The sequence below is a fragment of the Abrus precatorius genome, unplaced genomic scaffold, assembly GCF_003935025.1.
Source record: "Abrus precatorius isolate BTA unplaced genomic scaffold, Abrus_2018 Scaffold9, whole genome shotgun sequence".
Lineage (NCBI taxonomy): Eukaryota > Viridiplantae > Streptophyta > Magnoliopsida > Fabales > Fabaceae > Abrus > Abrus precatorius.
In genome coordinates, this window is record NW_020874439.1 from 28,579,673 (window position 1) to 28,593,585 (window position 13,913).

A 13,913-nucleotide genomic window follows, 5' to 3' on the forward strand; every position below is an offset into this window, starting at 1 on the left:
TTTATATATATATATATATATATATATATATATATATATATATTTTATTTTTTTTTTACATTTTACGGCCAGATATGTATAATGCAATTATCATTTACCTATAAATAAATAATGCAGTTATTATGTGTTTTGAAAGAAGCAAAAACGAGTACGTGTATTTGCATGCAACAGCAACTTCCACATCCGGTATTTAGTTGCAGCCGTTGCATGTGTCATAGGACAGGGTATTATGGTCAAACTCCTAAACTGTAGAAAATGACCCCAAAAATTTAGAAAGATAATTGAGTAATATATAATTGGAAGAATTTTTATTCTCTGTTTGTTAATAGGAAATGCCATAACTAGTTTAACTTTCATCCCTGTTATTATTAACTTATCAATACCAGTTGAATAATTGAAAGCTTGAAACTACTAAATTAAACTAATGATTCCACCTGTATCTGACAGCAAATATTCAATGTGGTTGTTTTCGTTTATTTTTATATTAAAAATCTTATTTTCATTTTTCAAATTATTTGTATTTTTGTTAAATTATATAACTTTCTTGTATTGAGTATTTACTTTTTTTATTATTAATTTTTATTTATTTAATTTAATTAAAGTATATTTCTTTTTTGAATAAATTACATGTCTTGTTTTAATATATTTTTAAATTATTTTAATTAAAAAATTAAAATAAATATTTAATATTTTAAATTTTAAGCACTCATACAATGCATAGAAATTTTATTGATTAAAAGTTTTTTTGTTCTAACTATGTTTTAAAAGATATATTGAACTCTACTCAACGCTCAAGCTTAGATTTTCAGTTTGATATTATATGATTTAATATTTTCTTTTATTCTAAAATCTTATGTCTTCCTCTATCCAAAGAGGAAAAAATGTCTCCACGCTCTTAAGAATTGTAATCCTAATTGTAATAATTAATATTAAATATTAATAAGAGATACTCCATTGGACTATTACCTACCATGCATGTATAACGTAATAATTACTAGAGGTATTTAGAACTTGATCTCATCTTTTAATTTATTATTTACTGGAATATTTTGAATTTAAATTTTACCTCTTAAATGAGAAAGTCGCATTTATGTTGTGTTTAAACCTAACTTGTTAGGGTAAATTTTGATTAATATTCAAGTCAATTTAGAACAACTTGCACATAATATATTATTTAAAATTATTCAATTTAATAAAATATCATTTATCATTTATATTTTATTTTATCATCAAGCATTACTAATTTGACTTAAAACTTCTTTTAATTATTTATTTTTTAACCTTTTTATCATCATTAATACTATATTTAAAATGCATTTAACTATATAACTTATGTAAGTGCTTATTCAATTTTGTAAATAATAATTTATGTTATAATTTTAATAATTAAATTTATTAAAATAAATTTTAAATAACTTATAACAGTCATAAGCTATTTTTTATAAAATGTTTATAATTTTTTTTCAAATAAACTCTAGCTACTTTAAATACTATTGCTTTTTTTAGGTAAATTATTATTTTATATAAAATTATTAATTTTTATATGCATGCAAAGAAGTTAAAGCTCAATAACAGAATAAAAAATTTTTGACGTACGAGGAAAAGGAACACCCTACATATATTCCCTAATAAAATGGTCTGAATGCTGGTATGCTCCTATCATAACAGTGATATCCCAATGATAGAGAGTGGCCATGATTTGCCGATAAATCGGCACAACGGTTGTTTTTATTATTATTTTTCTTTAAGATAATGTTAAATTTAAAACCTTTATTCTCGAAGGATCTTCCAAATATTTCTAACTATCCCAAAACAACCGATGAAAAATTGGATAAAAATTCAAGATCAAGGTATAGGAATTTTTGGGCTCGAGTTCATTCAAAATTTAACAAAATGGTAAGGAAATTGTTTATTGTGCTCATCCTATCAACGTTAAGTAGAATGATAATTGCTAAGAAATAAAAGTAATCTAATAACCCTAACGTGAGTTACCTATCCTAAATTAAACCTTCAAAATCGGCATACGTTGCTAAGCATTTTACCTTAACTTATGATTTTTTTCATTTCACGTTTTAATATTTCAATGTATTTATCATTGATATGTCGGTAAAATAAATAGTTATTCTTATTAGTTTAACATATGTAAAATTATATAATTTAAGATGGGTTGAATTATTTTATTTAATTTTTTTTATCATTCACATTTATATATTTAAGCAGTTTCATGGATTTTAATGAGTAGTTCTTTTCAAAGTTTACTTAGGTGAATTTTAAAGACGCTTAAACAAATTTATCTTAAAAAATGTGAATCATACAATGAATTATTAATCTTTATATGTAACAATTCTTTAAAAAATTTGTTTAAATGAATCAAAGTATCAATTTAAAAAATTTATTAGACTAAAATTGCTTAAATGAGGTGATATTTGCTTAAATGATCCCACAACTACTAAAATAAAGTTATTTTAGTACAAACATTATGGAGTGGGGGTGACATAGGACATTGCCACTGACTATCTTGTAAGGTTAATGGATTACTTAACTATCTTGTACAAAAGAGAGTTTTGCTACACAAATCAAATCTTCATATGCCTTGAACTTACTTCACTTAAGCATTGTGGAAGAGGTGATAGTGGATATTGTCACTATACTTTAAGAAGAAATTTATCAATTTGTCATCCCGACCCCTTCCCTTTTTTGGTAGTGACAAAGTCATTGAGATTCCTAGCTTTTATCATCACCCTCTATTGTATCCATGGAATTCAAATCCCCACCCTCTCCCAACTAGTCATTTGATTGAAGAAGATCATCAATGTGGATTTCATCAAGAACTATTAGATTAACCTAATAGAGTAGACTAATGCAACTTCTTCTCAATCCCGGCCATTAACAACAGCTAAAGCACCACCATCATTCCGGTCTCCCGCAATCACCACCTCAGGCATCGCTTCAGCCATGGAGGCTTGCCTCACTAAGCATCTCACGCACATCTAGCAATAATGGGCTACCTATCATTGGGCCTTCACTCAATTAAACGACCCTTCTATCGGTTCACTCTAACATCAAAATAGCATTTTCCCTTCTCATAGGCCACACTTGAAGTCTTTACTTCATATGTCTCATGGCCTAAGAATAGTCCTAGCTTCCCAAAAGAGGAGGAGCAACATGAGGATGCAGCAGATCAAGGGGAGGAAGACTTGTATAACTAACAACATCATGGTGATGATGGAAAAGACCACATGGAGGAGGAATTTTTAGCAAGCCAAAACTTTTTGCTTTATTTATTGATTATTTACATACATTATTATGTAAATTTTGCTTTCATCGATTTGCTTAGTTTAGTTCCATTTTAACTTCTCACTAATATTACTCATAGTTTATTGAAACTCTCTTTACTATATATGAAATCATGTTATTCGACTTGGTCTTTGTTTTATGAATAGAATTAAATTCGTTTTAATTGATTGTTGATGTTAAGGTTTGAGAGAAAACCACTTAGGCTAGCCTAATGTAGACAAAATTTGTTAGGTTTTGACATATGAGATCGTTCTAATATTTCGTCTTTTTAATATATGAAACTATTTAAAAAGAAGTTTCGCACATGTAATGTGTGAAACTTGTGACGACGGGACAAAAATCTCTAAATAGGGAATTAGTTTTCAAATAATATCATTTTAATAATTTATTTTTAAAATATTAAAAAAATAAAAAAGCTGCATCATAAATAATTATTTAGAGTCAACACAAAAGTATAATTGATGATTTTGTTCAATTATTTGAATTGTCATTGTGTATATGATACTTGAAAATGATCAAAGCTTGTTATTTTTATTTTTTTTAAACCTTAAGATCAGAGTGCTAATCTAAAATGTTATTTTTTATTTACTTCAATTGAACTTAATATATAGTTCTCTATTTTTTGTCCTATCTCCCATAAAGAAAAATAAGACTTTCCAACCACATGTAATGGAATTAAAAGAGCATTCAAGGTTGTAGAAATGAATAAAGATTCATGGTAATCGCTTCTTATAAATTATATATAAAAAAAATTGTAAGAAAAGAAATTTTATGAGAATAGATTTATATTGTGGCTAATTCAACAAAGATAACCAAGAATGAAGTTTAAACAAAAAAAAAAAGTTTATACTTGTTGAAAATTAGTTGAATCTTCTTCCAACATCCGTTGAACTCGAAGTAAAAAACCTCGCATGTTTCTTTCCTTTTGATGTATTAAAATTAGTCTCATGACAATGAATAATTAATCTCTTTTTAGTTGAGGTTAAATATAACTTGCAAACTCTTATGTACTATTTTGAAATATATTTATCAATGTTATTTTTCTTTTATCAATATTAGTCATTCTTTCTCGTTCTTAATACTTATTACGTTTTAATCCTAAAAATAATTAATTAATTACTTAGTGTTTTATTAGAAAATCACTTTTTAAATTAAGAGTTGAAACAAATTACTTAATAAAGCATGTTATTAAGAATAGAATGTTGTTTTATTAGTTATATAAAACATAATATTAAATACGAGAAACTTCTGTCTATAACTTAAAATCATAGTTTTAAGAAATTAGGATAAGAATATACATATTTCAGATATGATATATATATATATATATATATATATATATATATATATATATATATATAGTTATGTGAAGTTTAATCTCAACATTTCCTTTTTTCTTTTTTTTTTTAAATTAAATTTTGATTTGTGCAAATAATTTTCAAAAGTTATGCTTTTAAATACTTTTTGTATATATTTCAATAAATTTACAAAAATAAATATTTAAATATTAAAAATCAAATAAACTCTCATAAATATGATATTCCTATTCTTTTTCACTGAAACAAAAACTTTGTACATTTGCAATGTCATAAAAATGTTATTTTCATAATTTATATATTAATTGAATAATTTTAAATATTTTTTATCTGTATAATTTTCTTAATTATTAAATAAAAAATTATTAAATTATTTAATATTTTAAAAATACAAATTATATACCTTTTCAATTTTGTTTGGTGAAAATGCCTTTTCAATTAATACTTACATTATTAGAAGGAGTATTAGAAAAATTTGTAAAAACATATAGAAAATTTATTCATTTTAAGATTACAGTAATAACATATTTTGTATAAATCTAAAATATATAAATAAATAAAAAGTGAGCTGTTTCTTTCATTAGGTGGCTACCTATTGGTTTTTCATTTAATACTTCATTGTCAAATATCAACATGTTTAATAGCAAAAACCTCAAATCTACAACAAAGTTTTAAAATTTTATTTTATTGATTTTTATTATCATTTTATAAAATTAATAAATAATTAATATTTATTTGATAAATAATAATACATGAGTGATTTATCAATTAATATAAATGACAGATATATATTATTAAGTTACGTAATATAATTTTTATATAAGTCATGAAACTTTTGTAAATCAATTTATTTTCAGAATGAATGATTTTAAGTTCTTTTTATATCTTTGCATTATTTGAATCTTACAAATGAATTAAATTTGACTAATTTTTTATATTTAAGATTTGGGTTTAATTTATTTTTCTAACATAAGTTATTTTTAAGATTTATATAATTTGTTTAATAGTTTTGTTTGATCTAAAATTCTTTTTGGAGTTAATTTGATTATGTAAGTAAATTAATAAATACTTTTTAAACAAATATTTATAACATGAAAACTTATGATATAAAATAAAGTATAAAATTTATTAAAATAAATTAATTTGTTTTGATTTAATAATAAATAAAAAACTTTAAAAATCATAAAATTTCAGTAAATTTTATCAAACATCCTCCATAACACCCTACTTTATATTAAGTATTTTAAATAAACTCAAGGAAGCCTAATGTATGGAAGGGTGTGTTAGAGGCTCTTAAAAAGAGGTTGACGTCATAGAAGCATAGATATTTATCGATTAGAGGCAAAGTGACTTTGATTAATGTCGTTCTTAATTCTATGTCATTGCACTCGTTATCATTTTTTAAGGTGTCAAAGTTGATGATAAAGGAGATTGTTACTATCCAATAGAATTTTTTATGGAAGGATGTTAACGATAGATCTAAAATCCCCTAGGTGAAATGGAAAACGATTTGTAGACCGCAAAAGAATGGTGGCTTGGGCATTAGGAATGTGCAGTGGTTTAACTAGACGCTTCTTGGTAAATGATTATGGCGAGATGTTAATTGTTCTAATTCATTGTGGGTGCGGGTTTTGGAAGTTAAGTATGGTAGATTAGCTTTTTCTATTCAGCATCTATCAGTCCACAACATATGTTCTTTGTGGTGGCGTGATTTGCTAGAGGTTATTCATCAAGGGAATTCATGGCTGGATGAGAAGTTAGATAGGAGTTGGGTGCAGGTTTGCATACTCTTTTTTGGAGAGATAAGTGGGTAAGCGGAATGCAATTGTATGAGGCATTTTCGCGATTGTTTGCAGTGACAAAAAATGTTGAATCTTGTGTATTGGAGAATAATTTTTATAATGGCACTAGGTGAGTTTGGGATGTTAGTTGACAAAGAGAACTCTTTCAACATGAGATCTCAAGCTTTAATTTTATGTTAGAGCTTGTGGATGGAGTTTCTATTAAAGTACTACAAGAAGATAAACGAGTATGGATGACAGATTCTTCAGGTTGTTATTTAGTGCAATCTACTTATTCATGACTATTTAAACTTTTTGGTGGTCTTAATACTGTAGATTAGTGTACGACAGACGTCTTGCAAAGGCTATAGAAAGGTAAGGTCTCTCTTAAGTGTCTAATATTTTCTTTACAATTGTTGTTGAATGCACTTCTTTGTAAAGGTTTGCTGATTGATCGTGATGTTCAAATTGATGATATAACTTGTTGCTTCTGTCATGGTTTGGAGAAACTTCCAATTCATTTATTTTTAATGTGCTCAGTTTCATTTTAAATCTAGTACTTTACTGCATGTTGGCTTGAATTCTCATTGATTTTGCCTTCAAATTTATCGACTCACTTGCTTTCTTGAGTTGGTGTTGGTTGTAGTAAAAAAAAAAGGGATATGTTTATTAATTATCTGAGTAAATATAATGTGGTCTTTGTGGTTACATAAAAATTGAATTATGTTTTCCAATGGTATTTTGGATGAGAGAGAAGTTTTAGATTCTATATTTTAAAATTCTGAAAATGACTATCACTTGTTAGTAAGAAAAAAATTATTTTGTTAGCTGATTGATATTTGAACTCACGAAATTGCATCCGTCTTAGTTATGTATAAGTGTGTTTTTACTTTTTATTTTTTTGAGTAAGTATTAATTTTTTCGTTCTGTATATAATTTTTGAGTTCTCCTTGAACTCTCTTTAATAATATATGTTTTTTCTATAAAAAAAATATTTTAAATAAACCAACAAATTTGTTACTAAATATGCTAATCGAACTTGAAGACTGAATCACTGAAGAGACCGATTATCTAACTCTTAAATAAATTAATATGTATATAAAATCTAACATAACGATGATGGTAATAATATATTAAAATTATTTTTTCTAGCATTTTTTTCATATGGATACTAACTTCTTGCCATATAAATTTTGACTTGTTCATTTAGTTATAGTTACGTACTTTTCAATTGTATCATTAAAGCTTCTTAAATTTTAAAAAAATAATATCTATCATATTTATTACTATTATTATTTCTTTCTTATATATTACTATTTAAATTTTTATCTCTTATTTCGTTTGACAACATTACTCCACGTTTAATTATTTGTTTTCTTCTTATCATTTTCTTCTCACAAATTCCATACACTTCAAAAGAAAAATGTGAACAATTATTGTTATAAAAAAATTTAGTATCATATTTAAATGATCACATAATAATCACATAGATTTTTTTTATCTAATAATAATAAATTCATATTTAAATGTGTAAAAATAATGCAAGACTTTAATAAGACATTTACCTTATATTAAAAGAAATATTGGTAACATAATTTTTTTTTTCATTTTCAACAAATATACAAATTAGATATATTAGTTTTTACAATATTATTAGCAATTTTTTATGTTAAATAATAACAGAATAAAAGTTAAAAATTTCATTAGAATTAATGTACTAATAGAGAAAAGATTTTTCATATATTCGTATAATCATAAATTATCATATCAACAAAGTCATTTATTTATATAATAGCTTATCTTTAAAAAATTATACCTGTCATGTATTCTAATCGGTTAGTAATTTAAAAGTATTTATGTTGGTAAATCAACAAATTAAACTTAAAAAACTATATGTATATTTGTTAAATATTATTAAAAAATCATTATATTCCTTAAATAATTGATAAAATATTTTATTACCATACAATATTTATAAGTTTTTATAGTCTATAATATTATTCTTATATATTTCAATAAAAATATTTAAATATTATTTCATTACTTTTTGAACTTTTGATTATTAAATAATTTTTATAATATATCTAAAAAGTGAGACTATTTGTGAAATTGTCTTCTCTGTTTAGAAAGTCGAGTCACTATTTTTAATTTTCTTTTTATCATCACAGTTAAGTTAAGTGTGTTTGTCAAACAAAAATAATCACAGCATAAGTTTTTCTCATTCATTCTCTCATCTTAAAAACTAACTTATAAACAAAACTTTAAAGAAACGAAGAAACTGAACATTGACTATGGAGTTGATAATAATTAAGATGCAGTAAGTTAGTATTAAAAAATGCGGGAAGTGCATTTTGTTTAGGAGGATCCAGCTGGGTTGCGGTCCCTAAACTTTGATGCTGCATGTGATCCAAATGCGAAACCATTCTTCAGTAACGTCTATCAAACTTAACTCTCCAACAAAAACTAGGAAATGAAGGTTTGTGCGTTGTGTAGATAGGTCCATAAGGCGTGAATGCTTTCAAGTTTCTTATTACAACACATGCTTTGATCATTTTTTTTTATCAATAAAATATCTGAAAATGGAAAAGAATAATTAGAGCATACACTGTTTTTTTCGTCTGATAAAACTCTCAAATATTGAGATAATTTCTATTAGTATACTCTTAATTTCTATTAGAGACAATTTTTTTTTATTCAATATCTTTAATTGTTTCATGTGCCCCAATAAATTCCCCAATCGACAACGGTGGCTTTTTTCTTTTTTAAATGTAGATTTTATCAAAGTGAGCTTTACCTCATTTAACATTTTTTATTGAGACACACAAGTAAGAATTGACCCCTAGCCAACAAGTTTAAGAGATCAACTGTCTACTAATTATATTAAACCTTTTTAGATAAGATAAATATTAGAGATCACTCGTTTATTGGGAATTCATAAGGACTTCACCTCATTTTTATGTTTACTTTTTATCTTACTATAAGCACTACTATATATAAAGGATTAGTGGTGTAGGAAATTCCCAGATTTTCGAAGGACAAAGCAGAGGTTGTTTTCTCTGTACTTTGATGTTTATTACATCACCTTTAATGCTATATCACTGAAAATGGTGGTGAAAGACAAATGTGAATTTCTCAGTTTTTGCACCCAAATGATATGAGATAATCTCATGGAATGAGATTTTATTTTATTTTTTGTTAAAGCTATCAAAATAAAGTTTTGATATTATCTAGATCAAGATCCTCTGCAGTTCTTCTCACCATAAAGGATCTGCTCCCTTAAAATTTTTGTTTTTATGCTATAATAATAAAGTAAAATTTAATTAAGAAATTATGAATTATTGGATCTCAAACTTCACACAATGTAATTGTTTAAAACTCTAAACTGTAGGTAATCCAGCGCTAAATAACGTGTCGATACTTCAATGAAAGATAAAAAGCATTAAACTACACCCTTTGACTAATCCACGTACTTTAGGGGTTTTTAAATCTTTACTCATAGTATTCCTAAGTTAGGTTAGCGTTAACATTCCATATTATTTGAGAAATTACAATGACATCCCTTATCTCCTTAGTTTATAAGTAAGTGGTTACTGTAGATTCCGTCACAGATTAGTTTTTTTTTTTTTTTTTAAGAAGCATTCTCCAAGTGTCATACACGTGACTTTAATGGCCATTAGTCTTTGTCACACGTCCTTTTTTGTGGCGAGAATCATATTATTGATATATATATTTTTAATAATATTACTTTTATCTCTTTTAATCATATTAATTATTTTATCGCACACATTCATTTTCTTATTATTTTTTCTCTTTATTCTATAAAAAATATATACAAATACAAATTCTCTTGTAGTAAATGGCATTTTGCTCCTTTAGCAGTGGGAGTTGGTTCAGCTTTGACAGGTCATTGCTTTTTAATCAAATTGTAAACACCCAGACAGAGATTAGCCACACGGGAATTTTCATTTGGAGGATTTGTGAATCTGTGATTTAGTTTACCCGAATTTGAGTTTTATTTAAAATGTTTATTCTTTATTGGTGAATGACGTTGATAACCCGCAAGGTAAGGGAAGAATGTGGGAATCCTTGAGAAATAGAAAAAGTTGAATGACGTTGATAATATTTCCTTTCATTTTCCACTCTCATTTTTTCGCTGTTGTAGTTGTTATTCATACCTTAGTTGGAAGGGCCCTCTTCAAGATTCTCAAGACTCAAATATCATAATCGTTTTGGCAGTGAAAAATCCTTTTTAAAATCAACAGTTATTTTCACAACGACGTTAAAATGCTGGCCAATTTAACAATATTAAAAAGAAGAGAAAAAAGGTAAATTTGGTATCCGGTGCCAAAATGCAAAATGATTTCTAAAACGTGTAGATTAGGAAATAGATATATTGCCTTTCAGAACAAGGATAAAGTAGTGTATGAACTATGTAAGGTTTATCACAAATGACAATTAGCACATTGAGGTTGGGAATAGACGACAATTTTGTAACGTAAATTTTGTCGTCTATTGATCTTATCTAATGGCCAAATTTCACCCTCCAATCCCAATTACGCAGCATCCTGGATAGCAAGCTACTTAGGACCAGAGCTGGCTTCTCATTTGTCCTCTTTCCTTGCTTTTCTTTCTTCATTGAATGTCTATCTTAAAGAATCGAAATCAATGAGCCATAACTATACTTCATGTTCGTTTCTCGTTATTATTCGGCTTGTGACAGAACTTACTACATGCCCTCTTATTCTGTTTAGGTAAAATTCTTGTGAAGCAACATATGTCACATGAACAAAAAAAAAAAAAGACCCCTGCTTACCACTTTTTTAAATTTCTGTGGCAAATTTATTACTATTTACTATTATATTTTTAAAAAAAATTGTTCTCAGTTGCTAGACACAGTTAATTAGTTTATTAATCTATTTTAACGAGCATTTGATCAGCATATGCTTTTTTCATATGACAAATCTGACCGATTCTTCTGCCAGAATAGCATGGGACCTCCTCCTTTTACCCTGATACTTCGTTCTTTCCAAGGAAGATAAAAGTTTACTATAATAAAACAAAATATACTTATCTCTAACCCACCAAAATAAGAAGCTCGTTCAGAAATTGAGGTGGCTTTTAAAATTTTCCTAGTTATCTCTGAAACCCCAAGAGCATCAGAACAGAAAAGAAACGAATTGTATAGTTCTATTGGCTTCTTTCATCATGTAACAGTTTCTGACTCGGTCTTAGGAATCATTGCTTTCATGCTTCACACTAATACCAACATAAACTCAACTAGAAAACAGTACAAGCACAAAAGAAGGCAATAATAAAGTGAGAAAAAAAAAGGCACTAATTTGTTTATTTTAATAAAAAAAATGCAAGCTGGAAGGACATGTTAGAGATCGGCAGGAGCAGAACCCAAGCATTAAAACAGAATTGCAGGAGCGCTTTAGTACTTTACAGGCCACAGTTATTGGTCCACAACTAAATCCCAAATTTGCATTGCAACGATGAAGACTTGTAGTACGATGAACCGAGTTGAGTACAAACGAATAAAACTCAACTGTTAACTAGCAATTCACTCGCTGTGTAACACTAGACATAGCAGCCAGTGGTGAAAAGTGAAAACATAACTTATACTCAGCTACCATTGTTGTAGAATCAAAAGCATTTTGATCTATCAATAAACATAAACAAATATTCTCACCTACTTTTTTTAAAAAAGAAAAATTCACTTTACCCAATAAAACATAGCGAGGGGTAAATTAGGCATCAGAAAGAACACTAAGGTCATCTTCTTCAACCGGAGCTGGCAAGTTGAGATCTATGAAGCTCTCTTTGTATTTAGCAGTTGAAGAAGAAGGGATAAGATGAGATCTCTTGTGTCCACCAAGTGCTTGACCAGACCCAAACACCTTATAACAAAACGGACATTCAAAAACCTTGCTTTTGCTATTAGTAGTAGTAGTAGTATTATTTCCTTCAGCTTTAGGCCCTGCTTCAAAGCATATACTTGTGTGAGTACCCAATGCTCGAGAAGATCGAAAGGATTTCCCACAATTGTGACAGCGGAGGTTCCCGCGAACTCTCTTGAACTTGATCTCTTTGTTGAAGCTCCCGTTTGGTCTTTGCTCTACCACATTGTTGTTTCTCTTCCACTTGTCTCTAGAGAGCATCATGAGGCACATGGCGACGTCTTCTTCAGGGGAAGTGTCAGAAACGGAGCTAAGAGGCTCTGGGTCGGTGGGTGGTGGCGTTGTGGACACCATGAAACAGGCCACGTTGGATTTGCGGTTCCTCTTGGATCGTTGGCCAGTTGGGTTCTTTGACTCGGTCTCGCTCTCTCTGTCTTGGACCACAGAAGCAGTATCAGGTGCAAAAGAAGAGAACTCAGGATCTGCAAGCTTGAAGCTTTTCTTGGGATTCTCCCTTAACCCGTAAATCAGAGACTTTTCCTCTGATTCTCTATTTGCCACCACTTGTTCTTCGTCTTCTTCCTGTTCCGATTCTGAAGAAGAAGAAGAGGAGGAATATGACAAAGAAGTAGCACTAGCAGAGTCAGTGAATGTTTGAGGCTTAAGTGGAAGGGGAAGAGTAGCAAGGTGAGCCTTCATGTGTCCACCCAAGGCTCTACCATTTGCAAATGACCTTGAACAAAGCTTGCATTTGTGCCTTTCCATCATCAACCACCACACAAGTTGAGAAGATGAAGAACAGAAGAACCCTTTTACTTACTCCTTCCCTTCTTCTTCTCTCTCACTCAAAAGTTTTTTAGGAGAATTGGGGACTTAAAAGGAGTAGGTGACAAGCATTCCTCCACCAAAAGACACACAACCCAAAAATTATGACTTTTTTTGGGGGGCACATATAAAAATATGACTTGTGTGTGCAAGCTAAAATGTCAAAACACATTATAACAGTGACATTAATTATTCAGCGCCCAAAATTAAGAAAGTGTGATCGTGAACAGGAAAAGAGCTATAAGTAACATGCAAACCTTGCTGCCCAAATCGAATAACCTTTTTCTATTAATTGCTTTGTGGCTTCTCCAAATCAGCGTTGGAAGGAAAAATAATTTTATAAATGGGTTTTTGCTCGTTTAAATTCAATGTAAATATCTTTTTCTTGCAGGCTCAAATCGGATTATTTTGCGGACTCGTGTCACCCTTTTGGCAAATTTCGCTTGTACGTCTTGCTTCACAGAGTAGGATTGCTATCGAAACAAAATATGGGGCCATGAAATATATTTTCATCGGAATAGAAACTGCGACAATGGATAATTATTTTGTTGTGATGTGCAACTCACTAATGCTGAATGATTGGTGGTTATATTAAATTCTGATTGCAAAATGTAACGAAGATGTATGATTGGATATAATATCACGTTATGGACTCAAATCGCTAGTATTTTCGATTTTTTATCAAGTCAAAAAAATTTTCCATACGAAACCAAATTAAGTTCTCTACTTCTGTGTAGCCCAAAATCCCAAAATACGAAATTAGCTTAGAGGTTCATCAGAGTATTTTTCTTTTT

General features: G+C 28.3%; 1 protein-coding gene across 1 annotated transcript; it reads right to left on the minus strand.

Annotated features, from left to right (window-relative positions):
- Nucleotides 1–11,908: 11,908 nt before the first annotated feature.
- On the minus strand, nucleotides 11,909–13,500 carry LOC113850246 (zinc finger protein ZAT4-like). The gene has a single exon (XM_027480701.1). It carries the CDS (start codon nucleotides 13,060–13,062, stop codon nucleotides 12,145–12,147), a length of 918 nt encoding a protein of 305 aa, XP_027336502.1. The 5' UTR covers nucleotides 13,063–13,500; the 3' UTR covers nucleotides 11,909–12,144.
- Between the last annotated feature and the right edge of the window lie 413 nt (nucleotides 13,501–13,913).

Bases quoted from the DNA above. Each gene is read 5' to 3' on its own strand.
- LOC113850246 (XM_027480701.1), bottom strand. From the start codon at position 13,062: ATGATGGAAAGGCACAAATGCAAGCTTTGTTCAAGGTCATTTGCAAAT.